Here is a 23,046-nt window from a genome sequence, read left to right as displayed (position 1 = left end):
TATGTATCATCCCCTGCTGTGCCCCCACCCATATAGTAAGAATGCCCCCATGATATGCCCCCATTATACTAATAATGCCCCCTGATATTCCCCCCTTATTGCCCCCTGATATGCCCCCCATGAAATGCCCCCTACTATGTCCCCAATGATATGCCTCCTGCTATGTTCCCCATGATATGCCTCCTGTTATGCCCCCCATGATATGCCACCTGTTATTCCCCCCATGACATGCCTCCTGTTATGCCTCCCATGATATGCCCCCCATGATATGCCTCCTGCTATGCCCCCCATGATATGCCTCCTGCTATGCACCCCATGCTATGCCCCCCATGATATGCCTCCTGCTATGCCCCCATCATATGCCTCCATACTGCTGTCCACAAATAGTTATTAAAACAAAACAAACATTTTACTCACCTAATCCACTGCAGGGAGCTGCTCTTCTCTTCTCTTTTGGCTCTATCTTGTGAGCCGCGGGGACGGGACCTCCGTCAGGCGTGATGACGTCACATCATCACTCCTGCCGGAGAGGTCACGTCCCGGCGTCCCATAGGCTGCTGGCAGGAAGTGCCGGCGGCCTATGCGAGAGAATGTAAGAGCAAGACGCTGACAGGTCCTGCTCCTGCATTCTGCTCACTTTAATGTTCCGCCCACTCACAGTGCGGGCGGAACATCAAAGTGATCTGTGCATCCCTAGAAGCTGCGCAGCCGCAGCTTCTCGGGATGCTTAAAGTGACAGTGTCACTATTCCCACCAGGATCCCGCGGCACCCCTGGCGGGTTCTGCCGGCTCCCCAGTGTGCCGCGGCACCCCGGTTGGGAAACGCTGTTGTAAACAGTAGATTTTCTGTATAGAGCTATGTTCACACTATGACAAACATTTTTATTGGACAGCCGTCATTTATTGGCAAATAACGACCATTGTGAACATAGCTTAGATCTAATTTTTGACACCTGCAAACATTCTTAGATGACTCTGCGGTAGTCTGTTTGCCGTTCATGTGCCATTCACCCCAACATTATTTATATATTGATTTAAAACTTATAATTTTTTTTTTCCTGTTACTGATACTGGTATCTGTAGAAATGTGCAGAGATCTACATGGCTGGAATATGTGTGCCACCATTATATAAAAGAGGCTTCTCTAATTGTATTATATCCATGATCACTTCTAATCTGTCTTGAGTGGTAGCTTCTAAAGTAGAAAATTCCATTCAGATCCTCGCTTCTTTAAACACTTGACAAATTCATTTGGAAAGGGACATCAGGGTCCCAGTTGAGTTTGTCAGGTTGATTTAAAACCATTTTGTTCATAAAATACTCCTATAATTCTGCCGTGCCATAACAAGCCTTCTCAGCATCATTAAATTTTGAAATACTTGAACTGTTTTAAATATTTATGAGTCTTTTAAAATACTGGAGAGGAAAAATTCATCAAGATAAAGCAGCGTTTTTCACTCTAATTATACCCGATATATGTAACTCTCCGAATAATGACATTTATCTGACGCTTGGGAGTTTAGGGGAATGCATTGTACTCTTCACTGCAGTTCATTGGATATGTGAGTGTATTTCATTTGCTCCGCATGTAGCGAGAATTAGAATTTCATTGAAGTACCAACGGAAACTATATACTGGTGGAACTTGTTTTAGGCATGCAAATATTAGTAGTATATGGCATTAATATGTAACCTGACTGTAAACTTACTGATCTGTCTAATTCTGAAGATTATTTATACAATACAGATTACTCTAGTGACATAATAGACTCAGAATACATATGAACAACATGTAGTCCACTCCTCATAATGCGCTTACTAGCCATGAGCTTAAATATCATAATGTTATAATGAAACCTAAAAAGACAAAAGGATGTATAGTTGACCAAGAGTAGAACGAAGACTTTCAATAGTCGCATTTAGGTTGGACTACATTACAGAAGTTGTACTAGTGAGTGTGGCTGTTTTTTCTATTGCGTCTCAGCCTCATCTCATGTCACTAATCCTCTGTCTCTAATTATGCTTTCAAAGTGTTACTGACCTAGTAAGAATATAGTTTAAAGTTTTTGAGAATAAAACAATTGATAGCCTATCCATCTGATTGGTGGTAGCAGAGGGAGCCCCTTATTGCTGCCACAATGAAACCAAATAATATTGCAAATATGGTTTCCAAATTACAAAGTGTAAAGACTTAGGCTATGTTCACACTACTACGTCCCGAAACTATGGTCTGGTTCATTTTTTACGGCGCCGCATACGATCCGGGTGTAAGTTCGTACGTAGTGTGAACTGTGCAGCCGTAGATCGTATACTTTCCATTGTACGCAAACTACGTAAATCTCCGGCCGCTTATTCACGGAGCGTGCTACGGCCGGAAACTTACGTAGTGTGAACATAGTCTAAAAGTGTACTTGTCGTTATAAAAAAAAAACTTTAGATTTCAGAGAGACAAGTCAATTGTTTTCATTGGCCCGGATGTTCAGACTCGATCATGAGAATAAGCTGGGAGTAGACTACAATCAACATGGTCCTCTCCCCGCTCTGTATCGCCTGATGAATCAGACTCATAATGTAAGTCTACGAGGCCGTTTTTTTTTTGTTTTGTTTTTTACTGGGGAGCAAACCACACTGCAGCAAGGTCCTCTTCCAGCTCGATCTCACAATCAGTCAGGGTCTGAACACTCAAACGCGGAACAGTCAGAAGTTAGACTGAACAAATGTCTCTCACATGTGTAAAAGTTTTATATAATGACAGTGACACTTTAACAAAGCAGGAGACAGAAAAAAAGAAATGTATAGGAGGTAGTGAGACATGGGATGAGAACCAAATGTGGTAGAACCACTACCACATGGGATGGATGAGTCCAGGTGTCCTGGATTCTTCCCGTTCTCCAAAAACTTACTGATAGTTTAAATGGTTTTTATAAATATTGGTCTAATATGTGTATTTAAGGAACTGGCTGCAGTCTCCATACAGCACGGTGGAATATGGTGGCGTTATGTAAGCCACAGGAAATAAAAAAATAAGATGCTGAATGCCTTCTATGTAAAATGTAGCTAAAATGTAAAAAAATATATATATATTGCATTTAAAGCTTAATTATGTCAAGAGGTCATTACAAACTTAACATCTGATTTTTTAGAACCTGGACTACTTAAATCACATTGTTCAGTGTTTCTTAGTTACTAGAGGAAGAAGTTTACTAGGTTTATTTAAAGCAACAGAGCGATAAGAATCTGATAAGAATTGTCGTCTTAAAAATAGGGCTAGTCAGAAAGCCTCCAAAGAGGAAAGTGGCTGCAAAAGACAACTGATAGGAATGAAGAGGAAAGTAGAGAATGTTACACTGTATCTATTATTATTATTATTATTATTAATATTTTATCCATGATTATAATACAGGGATATTTAACAGAAAAGAACAAAAAATTACCAATTCAAAATTGGAGTTATATTAACAAATACATTGTTTTACCAAACAAGCACACATACTCCCTCTTCATTTGTGTTAGTCTATATTTAATAAGAACGTCCCCTCCCCCTCCCTTATATACATATAATGTACGTGTGAATATGAGCTGCAGACGGGAAATCCACCCGCTCTTTCATCAGCCCTGTTTTCACATTTGAATATGAAAAGCACATTGCAGTCAGAGTGTCACCTTAATGGCATTTGGCAGTCATTTGATTTATTAGGTTTTAGAGTAATAAAATAATAAAAAAGAAAACCTTTTAAATATTTCATCAAACTATGCTAATCGCGGTAATATTGCCAGCTGAAGGCTTGTACCTGTATGCATAACGACAGAAAAATGTGGTTGCCCTAGTAAAATTTCCATGAACCTAGTGAATAATGAAAGAACCTTATTGAAATATTCAGATTTGGGGGGTTTAGGTAACGTGTGTTAGGGTACAAGATGAAAGGAAATGTCTCATTTATAGGAGAGGAGAAGCCTGCACACATCAAATATTCAGTCAGCTTGACAGCTGTGGAAATTGTCGTTTTAAATGGGTACTCAGTCTTAGTCCATATAATAAAAACATTTCCAAATAAATATTCTCAAAGCCGCCTTCTATTGTAATAGTCTAAATTTGCAAACTGTCACGGGCGGGATTGTATATGAGGCAAACAAGTTTGATTTGGAGCTGTTCATTTTTATTACATTTCAGCTCACTTTTAATTAAATTTCCTGTGTGGATGTTTCTTCTGCTGTGAAATATTACAGCAGGTTAGGAATGTTTACAAAAGAGTACTGCTAGTATGTTGTGCTGGAGAGGACCGTAAACCTTGAAAGTTTAATCCTATGGTTTTCCTCATTTTTTTTTCCTTTGGGGGGGAGCATGGAATGGACAGACTGCTAATGCTATGTGAATAGACCATGTGCAGGTCTATAACACAAGACAAGGGAATGTAAAAATCTTGTGGGCTGTCCAATTTCCTTGGCAGTCTGCTATGGAGTCAGGGCAGGTAATGCCGGATTCTCCAGACCTGGTCTCCAGTAGTTTACTAAACCACCCAGTATTTTCGGTGTGTTTTCTCTATCATTAATTTGCATGTTTTCCGCTTACTCTGGGATTTGGTTTCGCACAACAGAAATATACTTTTTAACTTAATGCATCCCTACGCATACAACAGGTGTTTGCACACAACCATGTTGCACAGATACATAATACAACATAATGCACTTTTTTTGGGGGGGCACATTCATACACGGTCTGCACAAAAACACAATTTTAGCTTGTACAGTAAGGAGGTGTTACTATACTTGCTGTACTTCAGGAGCTCGGGAAAGCCTTGTTGTTAATATAAAAATATTTTGGTGTGTTCTGGAAGCACAGCTGGATACAAGAAAGATACCCTGTGTCTCCTTGACCTAACAGCTGTCTAACAGTGTTAGCAGTTTGGAACTTAAAGTGTACCTGTTATTAAAAAAAAAAAAAAAACTTGTCTTGCAGCATGTCTGCCCCCCACTCTGAGTAAAAAAAAAAAATCGAGCTCCATAGGCGCCCATAAGTCCAATAAGGCCGACTTTTTTCTTAATTGACAGGGGAGAGTGGACATGCTACAGCGCGTCTTCTCTCAGCTGTATCTCCCAATCAGTATGGGTCTCGGACCGATCAAAACTTTTGATGTCTCTTTGACATGTCAAAAGTTTTTTATAATGACAGTTTCACTTTGAAGTGAATGTACCACCTCGTGGCCGGTAATAAGATTCACATACCACCCTGTCGGTGCCGCTGCGATCAATCAACTAGTGTGGAGCTTTTTTGAATCTGCCACCTAATTCCTGTTATATTTGCCTGTAATCCAATATGCTAATGAGGGTTGTTGTGCACTGGAGGTCCGCCCAGCTCGAGCAGTTCAAATATATCTCCCCTGCCCTCCCCCAGGGCTGTTAGGGAGACTGGAGGCATGCCTGAATGAGAAAAGGAGGTTTGCATCATGGGGGGAAGAGATATTTTTACGGCCCTCATTAGCATATTGCATTACAAGCAAATTTAATGGGAACCAGACAGCAGATTAAAAAAATCTTCACATCAGCGGATTGACTGCAGCAGCGTTGACAGGGTGTTATGTAAATCTTATTACTGGCCATGAGGTGGTACATTCACTTTTACAGATTCCATTACAGATAAAATACATTATGATAACTCCTTTCAGAAAATGATGGCAGTTTATAAATCCCCCAGTGATCATTTGTTGTAGTTGCTGTATATTTCCTATGCAGCACCTGTTTAAAGTTGTAGAACATTCAAATGAGCCACTAGTGCACAGTAGCTCTCTGCCGTGACTCTTAGATGCATGCATCACCTCCCCCCAAAGTTGGTGAAATTCCGCTTAACTCAGCTTCATTTATATATTTTCTCCATTCAAGAATTTATTTTCACAGTGTTTTACTTAGTTCTCCAAGTCCTTGGTTATTTACATCTTTAGTGTGGATTTCTGAAAGGTACTTGGCAGTCCTCTGATCATTACACATCAGGAAACGCTGCTGTGTTTAAAACTATAAACCCACAAAAAAGTATTCTTGACAGCATATCCATTTGCTCTGTAATTTTTCTAGCTTCTTGTGTAATATGATATTCACTCCAAATAAATGATCATATGCTCAGATTCCGCCATACCATCTCCGTATATTACCTCAGGCTCAGGACAGCAGTGAGAAGGCACTGCAAGTTATAAGTCTGTGCTGAATGTAAGTCTACTAAAATATTCATGAAATTCTCCCCAAATTCTATACAGTCATGATATAAAAGTACACCTCTTCTAAATGCTATGGTTTCATGTTTCAGGACATTAAAAAAATCTGGTTCCTTAAAAGATCTTAAAATTGTGTAAAATAACATATTTGACATATTACAATGTATTAAATTATTTAACAAAACGTGGTAAAACAGAAAAGCCTTGTGTGATAAACCAAGTAGACCCTTCTGAGTGCTAGTTTGTAGAACCACTTCTAGCAGTGATCGCATTATACACAGCAGCTCAGGCTGCCACCCGAGACCAGCGCCAGCACCCTCTCCCTATTCACAGTGTTCTGAATCCGAGAAAGTTCCACATGTCAGAACAGAAACGTCATATTTGGTGTTGATTGGAGCTTCCGAACTCCGCTCAACACTAGTTATATTATATGACATGTGACTGCCCATTTGCACTCTTTATTATTCCAGTCTCTTAACTACATAACTTTATCAGTCTCTCACATCATTCTGGAGGAATTTTGGCCCACTCTCCTTTACACTGTTGCACTGTTGAAGTTTATGGGCATTAGTTTATGCAGAGCTCTCATAAAGGTTCAACCACAGCACATTAATTGGGTTGAAGCCTGGACAATGCCTGAGCCTTTACACATCTTGACTCTTTTGTTTTTCTTCTGTTGTAGGTTTGATGTTGTGTTTGAGTTCATTGTCCTTTTGCATGATCCCATTTTGACCATGCTTTAGCTATTTAGATAAATGGCCTCACATCTAACTCTAGAATACTTTGGTTTACAGAAGACTTCAGGGTCCACTCAATGACCACAAGGTGCCCAGGTCCTTTTTCTTGAAAACCAGTTGAAATCATCACACTTGGGTTTACACAGTTAATAAAAATGATTGGGGAAATTTATTAAGCACACTACAGAATACACTCGGAAATCGCACAGTGAACTTCGCTTGAAGTTCCGCCTGTCCAATAGATGCTATTGGATATTCTCAACTGAAATACGGTGTCCACCCAAAAAATTAACATGTTCTGTCTGTCAATGGAATGGGACCGCGTGGACTGCACTTGAAATTTTCACATAAATTCTGTAGTGTTCAAATATCTTTTAGGGTAGATTCACACATACAGTATCACAGCGTATTTTATGCTGCAAGAGTGTAGACACTGCTATATCGAATGTAAGCCATCAGCTGCCGAGCTTTAAACAAGCTAATACATTACCTGCCTCCACTCCTGTCTGCTTTTCCGGTTCCGGGGTCACTTGCGTCCCGTTCAGCCAATCAGTGGCTGTGACAGGACAGGACACCAATAGGCTGAACAGGACATCAGTCACCTGGCAGACAGAGAAACATTTGGGAGCAGGGACAGGTAATTTGTTAGCTTGTTTAAAGCCCAGCAGCTGACAGGTTATTTAGGCAGTTGCTTCATTCTCGCAACGGAATAAAAATCTGCTACGAGAATCCAGATTCATAGTTAAAAACGAGTATGGTAGTGGATTTTGCTGCAATACTGTATGTGTAAACGTACCCTTAGGCTGGATTAACATGTCAGTGTGCAGTCCGTGATATACAGTCCGTATGCTTGTTGTATATTGCAGACTGAACATTCTATCTCTAATGGGACTCCCTGGCATTATAATGCAGTGAGCAGCATTAGCAGTACCCTACTGAACTGACACACTGTATTGTGCACAGCTGATCAGTGCTGGTTCCGGGTGTCAGCACCCTATCGACCAGTTACTGATAAGCTATTTTGTAGATAGCTCATTGGTATACTTTTCAGTGCTGTGTATATACAAGTACCCCAATTAAAAAATTTTAAAAAAAAGTAAAATTGTTTTTTTTATTAATTAAAAATCCCCTCCCCTAATAAGTCCAAATGACCCCCCTTTTCCCATTTTATAAATAAATAAATAAACAAATAAATAAACATCTTTGGTATCGCCGCGTGCGTCATCGCCCGAAATATTAAATTATCACATTTCTGATCTCGCATGGTAAACAGCGTAAGCGCAAAAAAATTCCAAAGTGCAAAATTGCGCTTTTTTGGTTGCATTAAATCCAGAAAAAATGGAATAAGTGATCAAAAAGTCGTATATGTGCAAACAAGGTACCGATAGAAAGAACATGTCATGGCGCAAAAAGACACCTCAGCCCCATAGATCAAAGGATAAAAGCGTTATAACAATGGGAATAGAGTAGAGAATAGAGAGAATTTTAAACACATTTAGTTTATTTTAAAAGGTTTTAATTTTTTTAATAGCCATCAAATAAAATAAAAGTTATACAAGTTATATATCGTTGTAATCATACCGATGTGAGGAACATAGATAACATGTCAGTTTTACCATAGGGCGAACGACGTAAACACAAAACTCCCTGAAATGAAAATAAATTCCTTTTTTTAATTTCACAGTGCAAATGATTTTTTTCCATATTTTATGGTAAAATAAAGTCTGTCATTGCAAAGTACAATTGGTGTCGCAAAAAATAAGGGCTCATGTGAGTCTCTAGGTGAAAAAATGCAGGTGCTATGGCCTTTTAAACATAAAGTGAAAAAAGCAAAAGCGCAAAAACGTAAATTGACCTTAAGGGGTTAAAGAAGTGTTCCTATATCAACTAATATAGTTAAACGTGTAGGTCTTGTCAAATTAAAAAAAAAAATTGCAAATACAGTCATTTTGTAAACTCATCTCCTTCTCCTGATATGCATGTTTTTTTCCCTTCCATTGTTGACAGCTCATTGTCTAGGTTGACCACCACTCTGCTCTAACAGCAGTGGTCTGGCTGGTGTGTGTGTATGTGTATATTATTGCATATTGATAGATATATCTGTATCTATCTCATACACTATATCTATGTACATCTACACTATAATCTATCTGTATGTCAGTTGGAGCAAAGTTTATTGCAGGGAGGTGGTCTGTAATCTATACAACAAACGGTCAACAATGGGAGTGAAAGAAAGGCATATAGTAGCAGGAGGCAAGTTTTCTAAATTGATGTATTTGCAAAGATAGTAAAATAAGTCTGTGTGCTATATTAGTAACTGTACTCACAGCACTTACTGACAGCAGCTCCCTGTGTACCTCATAGAGCTAAAATCATATTCCTCTCCTCCAGGCTGTACTGCCCAGCTCTGTGGTGAGCCTGTGTATAAGATGGCTGACATGGAGGAGCATGTGACCATGCCCCGCCCCCAGTGTCCACCTAAGGGGGGGGATGTCACATGGTCCGCCATGCTCGTCCATCGTATGGACAAAATCACCATAAAGCAGGGCAGCACAGCGTGGAGGAGGGGAGTGTGATTTTAGCTTGATGAGGTACACAGGGAGCTGCAGTCAGTAACTACTGTGAGTACTCTTTCTAATACTGTACACTGATTTATTTTACTATAAAGTGTCCAACACCTTTAACATGATGAGTCCTACAAGTTTAAATATGTTAGTTAAGATGGGAATATCCTTTTTATCGCCAGTGTAATTATTTCTGTTAAGCTAACATTTTTTTTTTGTATATACAAACAAAATATTGGTGCAGGTATAATATTTTCTTTTCCTTTTTATCCTCTTATTAGTCTTCAGAGAGAATCCACATTGAGATCATATCTATGAGTTTGGATGTCAGTTCAGAAGTTGCACAGAATGAAACCATAAAAAGATTATTTGTGGAATATAAATTGTGCAACCTGCCAGCTGAAGAGACTCCCGTTTCCCTTCCGAAACCCACCAGTGGGAAGAAGATTCACTACAATTATACAAGCGGTAATTTATTCTGGATGCACTTGAAGCAATGTCATGTGTTGCCTGTACTAGAAACTGCAAACCCATGTAGTAAATTACATTAACAAGGAATAAGGGATTATTATAATATTTACTATCATATATAATCAGTGGGTATTTGTCCAGCATAGTAATTGGTAGTAGCTTACTTAAAGGGAACCTTTAAAGAGAACCAATCATGGACGAAAGTTAAAATTTTTTTTTTCCCTAATTAGATGTAAATCATCATTTTATTAACATTTGTAAATATAATTAATTATTTTTATTATCACGTTTTTTAATTATTCACTTTTTATTTTCCTGTCTCGAGCCGGCTCTTTTCAAAAGAGCCGGCGCGAGACAGGAAACTCCCGTCATGCAGAGCGGCAGGAAAGGTTCCCATGATCCTTTGCCCGCCGCTCCGTTAATACACAGTGATCTCGCGCTATACAGCGCAAGATCGCTGTGTATTTTCTAGTCCCTTTCCTCTAATCTATTTATGAAGTTACAGACTGCCTCTGCAGTCTGTATCTTTATACTTTACCTATCCTCTTCTTCGGTGCAGCAAGGCCGGCGCCGCCATCTTGATTACGTCACTTGCGTTCCAGCGGTGGAACGCAAGGCCCGTAATCAAGATGGCGGCGCCCGGCCGTGCGGCACTGAAGCAGAGGATAGGTAAAGTATAAAGATACAGACTGCAAATACAGTCTGTATCTTCATGAAGTCTATCTATGAAGATACAGACTGCCTTTGCAGTCTGTATCTTTATACTTTACCCGATTCTCTGTTCCCTGGCTGTTCCGGCGGCGGCGCCATCTTGATGACGTCACGCTGGAACGCACCGCTGGAACGCAAGTGACGTCATCAAGATGGCGGCGCCCACCGGAACAGCCAGGGAACAGAGGATCAGGTAAAGTATAAAGATACAGACTGCAAATGCAGTCTGTATCTTCATGAATAGAGTTAGGGAGAGATATACTTTCATAATAGGGACAGTTACATTTAGGTGATTGGTCCTCTTTAATGTTAAACACATAATCTGATCTGCAAACTTCATGTTATAGAACAGGAGGCAATTCAGTATATCTTGTAACTAGCGATGAGCGAACCTTGAGCATACTTGAGTTAATCCGAACCCGGGCATTCGGCATTTGGTTAGTGGTGGCTGCTGAAGTTGGATAAAGCTCTAAGTTTGTCTGGAAAACATGGATACAGCCAATGACTATATCCATGTTTTCCACATAGCCTTAGGGCTTTATCCAACTTCAGCAGCCACCGCTAATCAAATGCCGAACGCTCGGGGTTCGGATGAACTCGAGCATGCCCCAGGTTCGCTACTGGTAACCACTTGATTGAAATCCCCACAGATTCTGGCTTTAGGACTCTAGTTGGTAGATACGTTTGATTAGGATCAATGACTGTCTATAGGCAAATAGGTCACACCATCCATGCTGTCAGGGTTCGATGTGTCTTATTACGAGTTCCCTGTACCTCAGCTTTACGGTAATCCACAATATATTAAAGACATACAGAATGCTGTTTATAGCCCAGATCTTTCTCCTTTTAAATCAGATAAGATATGCATTAGAAAATATTCCTAACCTTGCACATACACTATTTGTGTAACACCCATGAGTGCCACAATTCACATGGACTCAGTCTTCACGTCTGGCATGGAGATCTCAGTCAAGTTCGTGGGAGACCATCCGCAGCATTAGAAAAACGTTGGCTATAGACAATGTTTTGTAGGATCAGTGACTGACAGCTATGTCTATAAGTACATATACAAGGAAAGCTGTCAGTTATTGAGTGAGACCACCCACTTGACTTAAACATAAAAGAGCAAGAATTTAAGAAAAGCAAATTACAATATTTCTTGTACAATCTGTTCAGCATTTTCATGTTCCCTTTAATAGATTGACTGTAAAATGTTCCCATGGTGGCTTTGTTTTAGAAACTCTGTATTTTAAAAAGAAGCTATTACCAGGTTAGAAGCATCTAACCTGCTGTTATGTCCTGCATGGGGCGCTGAGAATGAAGGTAATTTTCTTACCTTGATCCTCATCTGGCCCTCTGCAGTGATGAGTGCAGTGATGTCACTGCAAAACACTGCCCCAATATTTGTTGGGGGAGGGGGATTGGTGCACCGAGGGTGGTATTCCTGGCCCCATTGCACCACACTGCCTCATTTAACTAGTCAATAAACTTCAAAGTTTCCAAAAACTGCACAGAGGATGTAGGCAATATACCTTCATCCTCAGTGCCCTGTGTACTATAGGGACAGATTTATCAGGAATGTCTCATGTACTTTAGTTTCATTTAGGGTATAAACCCACACACCGTATATGCAGCGTATTTACTGCTGCGATATGCAGCAAACTCGCAGAAAACTCGCAGCAAACTCGCAGCAGATTAGATCTAAATAACTGAACACAGCATCAAATCTGTACCAACAAATCTGCTGCGTATTTGTTGCATATCTGCTGCGTATACGGTGTGTGGGTTTATACCCTTAATCAATTTAAGTCTTTAGAAAAGAAATTATGTTTTGGGTGTGAATTTATCCCCTATGCTGGTCTTACATAAAGCCTATGTAAACAGGTATAAATCATGATAAATCACGCCTCCTCCTTCCCCGCCTTGCCTCCCCCCGTCAGTTCGGCAGTTGAGCAGGGCTTACATTCAGTAAAAGGCGCAGATTTTTGCGCAAACCAAGTAATTTTGCAAAACCAACTAAATTTTATAAATTCCTTCCTTTGTGTTTATTTTAAGCTTCCCTGGAGACACGTTCTCCTTTACTGTATTTTCTTTATAGACACTGTAGCAAGGCATGTATAGTTTTGCGGCAGCTGGACTGAACATCTGTCAGTCGACAGAGAAAAGTCATAGAATATTACAGTTTCCATGTAAATTATGTAGTGATGTAGTAACAGATAGGGAGGTAATACAGTGCCTAGCCTGTTTGCAGGCTTTCAGTTGTCATTATCTCACCAACCTATTAAAGATGATGTGATGACTCTGTTCATGATGTTCATGACTCTGTCCCTGCCTGTACAGCAAAGCTTAAAAGTAAGACAGAGAAAACTGCATATTGTGTATTCTTTAGTGCGTAGTGTAAAAGCCGAAATATGTTAATAATCTGTGAATAGTAACAAAAAACAAGTTTTGTGTAAAAATAAATAAAATTGATTTAACAAAACTTGATTTAACAAAACTTGATTAAATGTTAAAGCAAATACCACCCGGTTCCTGCGCTCTGTGCCAGTCTTTTCCTGAGCACCGACCCGATTTAGAGCACTGGGGGCAGGCCCACTGCCCCCCAAGTGTGACAAACCCCCCTCCTCTCTGTGACAGGGTCTCATTAGAATCAATGGAGCCACGTCACAGAGGGGAGGGAATATGATCACACTGGGGGGTGGCAGGCCTGCCCCTATTCCCAGGCCGGTGCTCGGGAAAAGACCAGCACCAAGTGCGGGACCCAGACCGCATTTTATAAACAAAAGGACCACATCACGAAGATCCCTGCACTGACACCGAGTGGCTAAATTACCTGAGCCACTTGATGGTACGTTTGCTTTAAAAACTAACAACACAATCCCTTTGAAGTAGTCCACCTTTAATAAATCATCATCATTATCCAAAGATGAGATTGAAGCTAAGGAATCCTGTATAAATCCTGGTGTGTAACCCTGTTTGTTTTAAATCCCTACAGTTATTCATCTGGATAAGTTAAGTAATCAATCAAATCGAGACTCTATTAAGTCAGTACTACAAGATCCTAAGTCCAGCAATGCAAGGTATAAATAATTTATGTTAACTGTTACATTATGTACGTTTGTCTCCATTATTACCTCTTTTACTAAGGGTGCCTTCACACCTACCGGATCCACAGCGGATCTCACTTCTGCGGATTCGAAGCGAGAACCGCTGCGGATCCGGTATCAATTCACCCCTATGATAGCACATATTCGCAGCGGGATTAACATCCCACTGTGAATATGTGCTTTAACTCCCTGGTGCCCGCAGCCCCGCCGTCGCATTCCCCATCTTCCGGCGGCGGCACATCCCCACCATCCCGACCACATCAGCCCATCTCCGGCCCGCCGCCGCGAGCATACATTACCTGCTCGGCGGCGCGGCTGCAGTGAGGTTCCCAGCTCCGCTCACGCTTAGCTGATCTGAGCGGGACCGGAGCCGGCAGCCTCACTGCAGCCGTACCACCGAGCAGGCACTGTATGCTCTCGGCGGCGGGCTGGGTGTGGGCTGATGGGGGGATGTGGCCGGGATGGGGGGATGCGCCGGGGATGCGATGGCGGGGCTGCAGGCACCAGGGAGTTAAAGCACATATTCACAGCGGGATGTCAATCCCGCTGCGAATATGTGCTATTATAGGGGTGAATTGATACCGGATCCGCAGCGGTTCTCTCTTCGAATCCGCAGAAGTGAGATCCGCTGTGGATCCGGTAGGTGTGAAGGCACCCTTTAAGTGTAAATGTCCCAGAAGGAAAATCGACAGTCCTTCGGTACCCAAATCATATGTAAATATTAAGCTGGTCCCATGTTCAGTCGTCCACCAGGAAATCCATGTAATTAAAGTGAACTTGATAAATCATAGTGAAAATGAAGCATTACAAATTGATTGAAATCAAGGGCGGGTCTTTGTTATGCTTGCTATTAATCCATGCTGCAGAGAAACAGATGCCTAGACATGTGTGGCACTGTTTGTGGGGGAAAAGGACTTTTCTAAATGGGGACTGCCTCTTTAAAGTGACTCTGTACCCACAATCTGCCCACCCCAAACTGCTTATACCTTCAGATAGCTGCTTTTAATCCAAGATCTGTCCTGTGGTCCTTTCGGCAGGTGATGCAGTTATTGTTGTATAAAACAACTTTTAAACTTGCAGCCCTGTGCCAAACTGGTGTGGCCTAGAATATCTGTGCCCTAACCTTGCAGCACCCCTCCGTCCCGCCTCCCCACCTCCCTCATCATTAAGAATGCCACTGGCAGAATTTTTCCTATTCCTCTGCAATGAACACTGCAATCTGGCTGGAGCATTACTAATGATGAAGAGGGCGTGGAGGAGGGACACAGAGGTTGCGCCTAATGCATAGACACTCTAGGCCACGCTAGTTTGGCACAGGGCTGCAAGTTTAAAAGTATTTTTTTAGGACAATAACTGCATCACCTGCCGAACAGACCCCAGGACAGATCTTGGATTAAAAGCAGCTATCTGAGGGTACAAGTGGTTTGGGGGGACAGATTGTGGGTACAAAGTCGCTTTAATCTTTTTCTTGATGGAGTATTTTAGCTGGTTAGTATGGACCTAATCTAAAAGTGATACTGTCACTTTGCAGGGGGCGTCCCAAGATTTTAGTGGGATTGTGTTGCCGATATCTCTATTTTTGTCCTCTGTATTTATTTTGCTTTGCTAAAATCGGTGCCTTTATCTGCTGGGTAAAGTGTCACAGAGGCAGGGCGTTTTTGCTTTGGATGATGACTTCACTGCCTCACTGTGCTTGTACAGGATCAGATTAGGGTGACGTTGCAGCTACTGCATCAGCAGGCGTGCATGTTTCCCAATGATTGACCGAGGCTGGACGAAGGCACAAAGCCCGGAAACACCCCACCTCTGTGACACTAATTTTAGCAAAACAGAAGACACAACTAGAGGTATTTGCCCATATATTTTATTATCAGCAACACAATCCTGAAATGTAGGGTAAAGGGATGACAGTATCACATAAACTACACTTAATGACACTAATAATCACAATTGATATGTGGGCTTTTCACACAAACTATGCAAGTACTAAGTTTGGTTGTTAGCCCCTGTAAGGAAATAAAACCATATCAAGATTTAGCTAAATGTGACAAAAATCAAAATGTTTTCTCAGATTCAACCTTTCTTGTTACTTTACTCAGAAGAAGCCAACATCCACTTTTACTGTAATCAAATGAGGCTTATTCAGAACCTTAAACCAGTTATCTTTACAAGCAGATCATAGTTTGATCTGTGCTGCCAAGAAACATCAAAATCCACCATGTCTTGCATTCTGATCCCAGAGCCAGCCCAAAATGGAGTTTGACTGTTACACAAACCACAAACTCAAAGCATCTTGAGCATTGCCCTGCAATTAAGCGTTTTAAAGGAGGACTAAAGCTTGGCCACGGAGTCTGGATGTTGAAATACAGCTTAAAGAACACATACATCTTTCTCAGTCTTAAAAGCCCTTCTTAAATTTCATAAGCTACCAAGGGTGTGTGTTTTCCACATTTTACAGAGGAAGCAGCATTTTACTGTGGTTAGTTTTGATCCAGAGTCAGGTCATAGAAGGGTTTGTGGGACAGATTCCCTATTAATCACTTTGTCAAAAAAATAAATAAATAACACTTTTAAAAAATAAAAATTCAGAACTGTAATAACCTCTTCACTGAGTAAAAGAGTATACTGTTGGGTAACTGCATTATTCAGATCGCTGCTATATAATCATTTGTATGTTTTTTTTTGTGAGTGAATGTATTCAATTATAGTAGTTACATTGTTTCAACAAAATCTGAAGTTTGTGAGTAAAAAAAAAGTACGAAAAGTAGTGGGCGGGCCAGCTAAGCTCCAATCCTTAGTGTCCTCCTTGGGGGGAGGGATCAGCTATTAATACTGCCATTTCATGTTCTATTAACTGTACGAGTTTTTGTTGGATGCTTATCCAAGATTTCAAAAAAATCTCTGCTATACACATCCTTTACAACTGCATGCATGTCAGACGGGGATAAAAAAAGCACCTTCTTATTTCTACTTACATTGCAGAGACTGTGAAAGTAACTGCCTACTTTTTATCATAGTGTCTGTTTTTGGTTTAAAATTTTGTGCAGAATTTCGGAATCTTTTTATAGTAGTTATAGTTCTTTTTTTTTTTTTTTTCATACAGAACTACTTTGTGGGGATATTTACAAAATAACATACACTGGTCTTAACGTGACACTGTCACCCCCTTTTTACATTATGACTACACAGGTGTAAAGGGTAAATTTTGCAGTTTTCATATCTTATTTTATATCATACGTCCTGTTGCTTGTTCTAGTAAAAAGTGATCTTTTATCATCTGTGGATTGGGATAAGGGGGTGGGGCTTCATGACTGAAGTGCCACTTAGCGCCACCCCCAGCGCCACTTAGCCCAGCCCCCTCTGTGATGTCATCAGCGCATACGCCCCGCCCCTCATCGGCCATTGGAAGGGCCGGCCTAAAGGTCTATGCGACGATGGCGTCACTGAGGGGGCGTGGCGCTGGGGGCATGGCTAAGTGGCGCTTCATCCGTAAAACCCCGCCCATTTATCCAAATCCTTAGATGATAAGAGATCACTTTTTACTGGAACAAGCACCATAACGTATGATGTAATATAAGGTATGAAAAATGCAAAATTTACCCTTTACACCTATGTAGAGAAGTCAGAATGCAAAAAGGGGGTGACAGTGTCACTTTAAGTAAAATGCCACTGGCTTCTGAGTATCTTAGTTTTATAAGAGACACTCGCCTCTTAATAAATCTAGCACTGCAGCAGTGTACTGGCAATATACTGGCTCCAAGCTAGTGTTAATTTCAGCTAGAAATGTCTCTAGCTCTCCTGCATTAATTGCAATAAATCTTATGTGAACTGTGCCCTTTTCTGCCCACTTTATGCCAACTCCCATCTACTTGATGCAGGCAGCATAATGTTTACAAAGGTTAAAAAATCTTCCTCAAATTCAGGAATTGCAAAAAAAAACAACTTTTTTTTTACACATGAAACCTGGCTTTGTAAATTCCTCCCTATGTTCCTGCAGTCGTCACAAAGATGCATTTCACAGTCTGCCATCCCCACTTGAATACTCCGCCAAAATGTACACCCATAATAGTAACTGAGTTGTAAAGACGGTGGAATCTCATCTGCTGCTCATACTGGCGAGTCATTTTTCAGGCTCCATTTGTTGCTGGTGGTTGTTGCCACTACTGCACTGCCCCTGCGCTTTCTGGTTTGTCCAAACTGATTTGGTAGCACAGCAAGTTCACACCCATTGCCCGTTTCATGACCATTCCAGATGAATCTTTACATACAAAAATGTCACATGGTCCCACATTAGGATTTCAAGACAGAGCATGCTATTTTGGCAGTACCATGAATACGAGTTTTAGAGGGGGAAAGTCACATGTTTTTTTTTTAGGGCATCTCTAAGACTTTGCAGCATGACATCAATCCAATTTTTAGTGCTTCAGACTATTTGGATATCCCCCACAAAAAATACACTGGAGTGCCAGTCTGCATGGTAAAACCAACTGAACTTTATAAAAAACAGACTGTGACTGCGATAATAGTACACCTCTTTATTAGAAAAACTGTACTGTAATAAAACCCCATGCATAGAAGTTTATTCTCACCATTAGCATTACCTTTAGTACAGAAAGAGTGCTAATTGATATTGCATTATTCACTGTATAGATTGTTACTATAATTACTTTTTGTAAGCACTTCATTAAATCAGTTCTGGTACCTTTCCAGTTTGATGAGATACTTGCATCATAATGGGAGGAAGGTATTATAATTGGTTTGCTCTTAATTCGTGACTTTTTATTGTATTTATTACAGTGGTAAGTATATGCAAATGTGAAAAATTGATAAATTGTGTGCATTCTTACACTGTCTAGTCTAAGCTTGCAAAGTAGACAGTTTTGGTAAATCTGGGACAGTGTACTGTATTTTTGGTCCAAACTTTTTTTTTTTGTGTTACTGTTGAGCTTTTCTTGAGGGGTAATCCATCAGTCTTTTGTATGTAATGCATTCAGGTTCCACTGAGTGCAATGGGATGTGTATATTTTTGCTTCGATGAGTGGAAATATAGTACAAACAAAAAGATAAATTTAAAAATGTTCTAAATAGTCAATATAGTTGTTTTAAATGTATTGCTGATGGAATATAATGACAACCTCTCCACCAACAAAGTGGTTTTGAGGAATTCTTAAAGCATAAAGCACCCAGATCTGTGCTTACTTTTAACCTATTTATGAGCGTTTTTTTGTTTGTTTGTTTGTTTTGTAAATCTGTATATCTGACTTCTTTATATACTGTCCTTTCAGCTTAGGTTGCTTTTGAAAGTCAACAAATTAAATCAGTTTTGGCACAAAACTAGACACTCTCCATATCTGGGTGTAGCAACATAAATTAAACTGCCCTCAGTTTCTCATCTTAATAAACATTTTTCACTTCATTAAAATTGACTTTATGCATTAAACCCAATTAATTAGTTTTGTGTGATAGTGTCCTATATTTGCCAAAGTACAATTGTAATTTAATCTGCTTTATTATCTATACTTACGAATCTTATTTTTTTATCTGTCAGTGTTAGATTTACGGTGGTTAGTGATCCACCCGAAGATGAGCAGGACCTGGAGTGTGACGACATAGGCTTTAGTACTGTCAGCTTGAGAGATATATTACAGACTGGTCGAAACATCGTCAACAAAGACCTTGAAAGTAGGTGTCTTTTGCATAACTCCACCTAAACACCCCGGTTTAAACCGTGATAATATAAACAAGTAATTTTAATACAGGCCACATCCAAGTGAAGCTGACTAGCTGTGATGTAATAGTAACCAGAGCTGAAGACATCTGGAAGTAATTTGCTTTCCACTTGAAGATAAAAATGCTTTAATGTTTTCCTAAGCTTCTCTTCCCAACTTTCTCGTTAGTTTAGGTTTAATCTTCCGCCGGCTTCTGAAACTGAGTTTGACAACCTGTGCGCTCAATTTCACCATATTTCTTTCCCAACTGATTATGGAGCTGTAGTTGGACAGGTTAAACAGAGTTAGCAAGCAAATGCTTATTTCTGTATATAAAGTCTACTTCTAATATGCCTCATATGGACTTTTTACTATTATCACCTTAAAATCTTTACTTAAAACTATAGTTGTTTGGAAAGTGTCTTATCTCTTAATATTTGCTGATGTGAGCAAATATTCAGTTCTGGAGGAATTTCAAAAAAAAAAAAAAAAAAAAAAAAAAAAACATGCTGACTGTAGCATCTTAGTGCTTAGACACTTAGGATACCCTCTGTTACCTCCGATGTTCCCACAACATGATTGCAGGGTACCATTGGACTGCTGTAACAGCTAGAGGCTGAAAAATGGAATGGCCTAATTGTCTGTCAGATTTAAGGTACAATACACCTTAAGGTACTTTTACATTATACAATTTCTCGGCCATGGGCAGCCACAGACAATCAACGAGATTGGTATTCGTTTGCTGTGCCTTTACATGGCATGAGAAATGGAGCGGCTAGGCTGCATGAATGATCCTTGTATTTTTTGTGCAGCCCTGGAAACTGAAACACAGAAGTGTATATATCTGTGCTGTCAGTTTCAAGATCACAAGCAGCAGTGTATACTATACCAGTCCTCCTGCTGCCGCCGGTATCTTCAGGCCCCACCTCCTCCTGCTTACATTTTTCTGGAGGCAGGGCCTGAAGATAAAGGATGTTGAAATACAAGCAGCATAGATGGCAAGTACACACAGTTTGTGATCTGTACAGTCAGTATTCCTATATCATTATCGACACCTTTTAGCTGGATAATGGGAAAGATTTATCAAAATGTGTGCAGAAGAACAGTGTAGCAGTTGCTCATAGCAACCAATCAGATTCAAACTTAAATTTTTAAAGGGAAAAAAGGATCTAACCTGCTGATATGTCCCTATAGAACACGGGCGCTAAGGATGAAGGTAAGTTTTCTTATGTTCATCCTTTGCACCGTTTCCATGATATAAGTAATGACATATGGATTAGGAGGGGCGGTAGTCCCACCCCCAGAGCACCAATATGTCTTATTAGCATATGAATAATAACCTAATATGATGAAAATGGTGCAAAGGATAAAGGTAAGAAACATACCTTCATCCTCACCGCTCCGTGCGCTATGGAGAGATATTAGCAGGTGAGATGCTTCTAACATTCTGATGATTTCTGTTTAAAAATGAAAGAAGCAGTCATATTGTTTAGTATGGGCAACATACCTAATGTGCCCTTCCACACTACACAAATTGTTCAGAAATGGTTTGTGGAACGTGACAAAATGTTCCCCAGATCCTTAAAAGTCTAGTCTATGGAGGCTCCTTTTCACAATTTACAGAACTTGTTGCCAGATACAATCTGACACCTTCAGAGCGGTAAATCTGCCTGACTGTAGATACACAAACACAATATAAGCTCTTTTGCTATATGTTAACTTGATTTTTCGCTTCTTGAAGACATGGGTATATTGCCTATTGTTTTGAAGGGTGGCCAGTACCAGAAAAAAAACATAGCAAGCACTACAGGATCTTTTTTTTTTTTTTTTTTTTTTATTGAGTGTCTTTTGCCAAAGGCAAGAAGCACTTTTCATGCTTTCCCAACCCATCTGTCTTTCATATCTTAACAATAAACAAGCGTACGTCACATGGCTTATTTTGAAAGTGTTCCATGATGGAATCCACAGCAGTCAGTACAGGAATACATGCCAAGCGATGAGGGTTACCTTATACAAACCACCTTTTTACTATTGATAATTGCCATAATCATTGATAATGTATGTTTGGACGACACAGTGGTTTACTATGATGGTCCATTATAGATAACTGGCCTCATGCCTTAAGAAGAAAAAGCCTTCAGCAAAATTGTGGTTTTGTTAACTATATATTTTTTTCTTTTTCTTTTCTGATGCAGTTTATGATTCAGTGTCTGGACAGAATATAATTGGTAAGATGACCGTGACAGTGGAAGCTGCAGAGGCGCTTCGCTCATTGATGCAGGATTAAAAAGACCCAGCTATGTATGGAAAAGGGATTGCAGAACTTTGTTGCTTCCTTCAGATTTGTTCCAGTTTTGATCCTAAAAAACTGCTTTTAATATGTTGATAATAAAGTGAATTTAATAGAGAAATCCAGGCCACATATCGCTTACTCTAACCCACGTTTTTCACTTTAATAATCAAATTCTTGTTGTTTTCAATCAAGCGCAAAGTCTCATAAATATTTAACAGTTTCTAAAAGAGGTTCTCTGCATGAAAAACTTGGCAAATGTTTAGACTGCAGGAATGTGTGCTCAAATGCTAACATTTGGTGTGATGTAGACAATTATATAATTGCTGTCCTTCAAATAAAAACCCTCACCTTAGGTTACCTAGCATACAAAATAGGTTTGAACTGGCCGAAACAAATCATTGCATTATTTTGTCTATTTGCATCAGTTTCTGGTGTTGTTTTGATAAGATTGTATAATGATTCATGTACAGACTTTTATATATGTAACCAGCGATATGCACACTGTTTTTGGTTTACTTGCATATTTGTGGTGATCAAAATATTAAATTATGCATATTTTCTATTAACTATTTGTTGAGGTTTTTTTTGTTGTTTTTTGCATATGATTCAACTGTAAGCAGTAACATATAGGATGATCTTGCATAAAACATACTTTGGATATACAGTATTGGCATACATGTCTATAATTATTTACTGCAAGTATGGATGTCAGGTTAGCACCATCAATGAGGTCACTTCTGACAGCAGGTTCCCATTATTACGGCAGGCTAGCATTTATGGATTTCATTACCCCACTTTAAGAAACTTTAATGGAATTGACAGGACCAAAAACTATGTTGTTATGGTCTACGTCTGTTTAGTCTAAGGGGGACATGTGTCAAGCATGGTACCTTGTGCTCCTTAGCATTTTTTGGCATATGTGCGATGTTTACAGACCTTCATCAGATTTACTAAACAGTGTAGCTCGGTGTATCTATGACAGCTTGCTCCTGTTTTTTTTCCTTTTTTACTTATGTGGGCGTGGTTAATCTTAAGAAATTTCTTAGCTGTGATTTATCATGTGCGCATTTTGGAGTATTCGCATATTTGTTCGCATCTGTACTCCAGTCCCAGGGTAGCAGAATTTACCTAACTAAGGTCAATTCATGAATACCTGCAGTAAAATGGGGGAAGCTATGGCAGGTGATTTATGAACCAACATGTGAATATTCAAAAATACTTGACTAGGCTGCAAACATATGAGCCAGTGCACA

General features: G+C 39.9%; 1 protein-coding gene across 1 annotated transcript in view; it reads left to right on the top strand.

The window, feature by feature from the left end:
- Positions 1-22,339, top strand: part of RPGRIP1L (RPGRIP1 like) — a 113,710-nt gene extending 91,371 nt beyond the window's left edge. The window contains exons 23-26 of the mRNA XM_069965949.1: positions 9,785-9,971; positions 13,681-13,765; positions 19,341-19,474; positions 21,696-22,339. Of these exons, the coding sequence (XP_069822050.1) occupies positions 9,785-9,971; positions 13,681-13,765; positions 19,341-19,474; positions 21,696-21,787 (498 nt within the window). The 3' untranslated portion in view covers positions 21,788-22,339. The remainder of the gene's footprint in view (positions 1-9,784; positions 9,972-13,680; positions 13,766-19,340; positions 19,475-21,695) is intronic.
- Positions 22,340-23,046: the final 707 nt, after the last annotated feature.

The sequence above is a fragment of the Dendropsophus ebraccatus genome, chromosome 4 (genome assembly GCF_027789765.1).
Source record: "Dendropsophus ebraccatus isolate aDenEbr1 chromosome 4, aDenEbr1.pat, whole genome shotgun sequence".
Lineage (NCBI taxonomy): Eukaryota > Metazoa > Chordata > Amphibia > Anura > Hylidae > Dendropsophus > Dendropsophus ebraccatus.
Note: the sequence above shows the minus strand (reverse complement) of the source record. Positions and strands in the feature narration are given on the sequence as shown.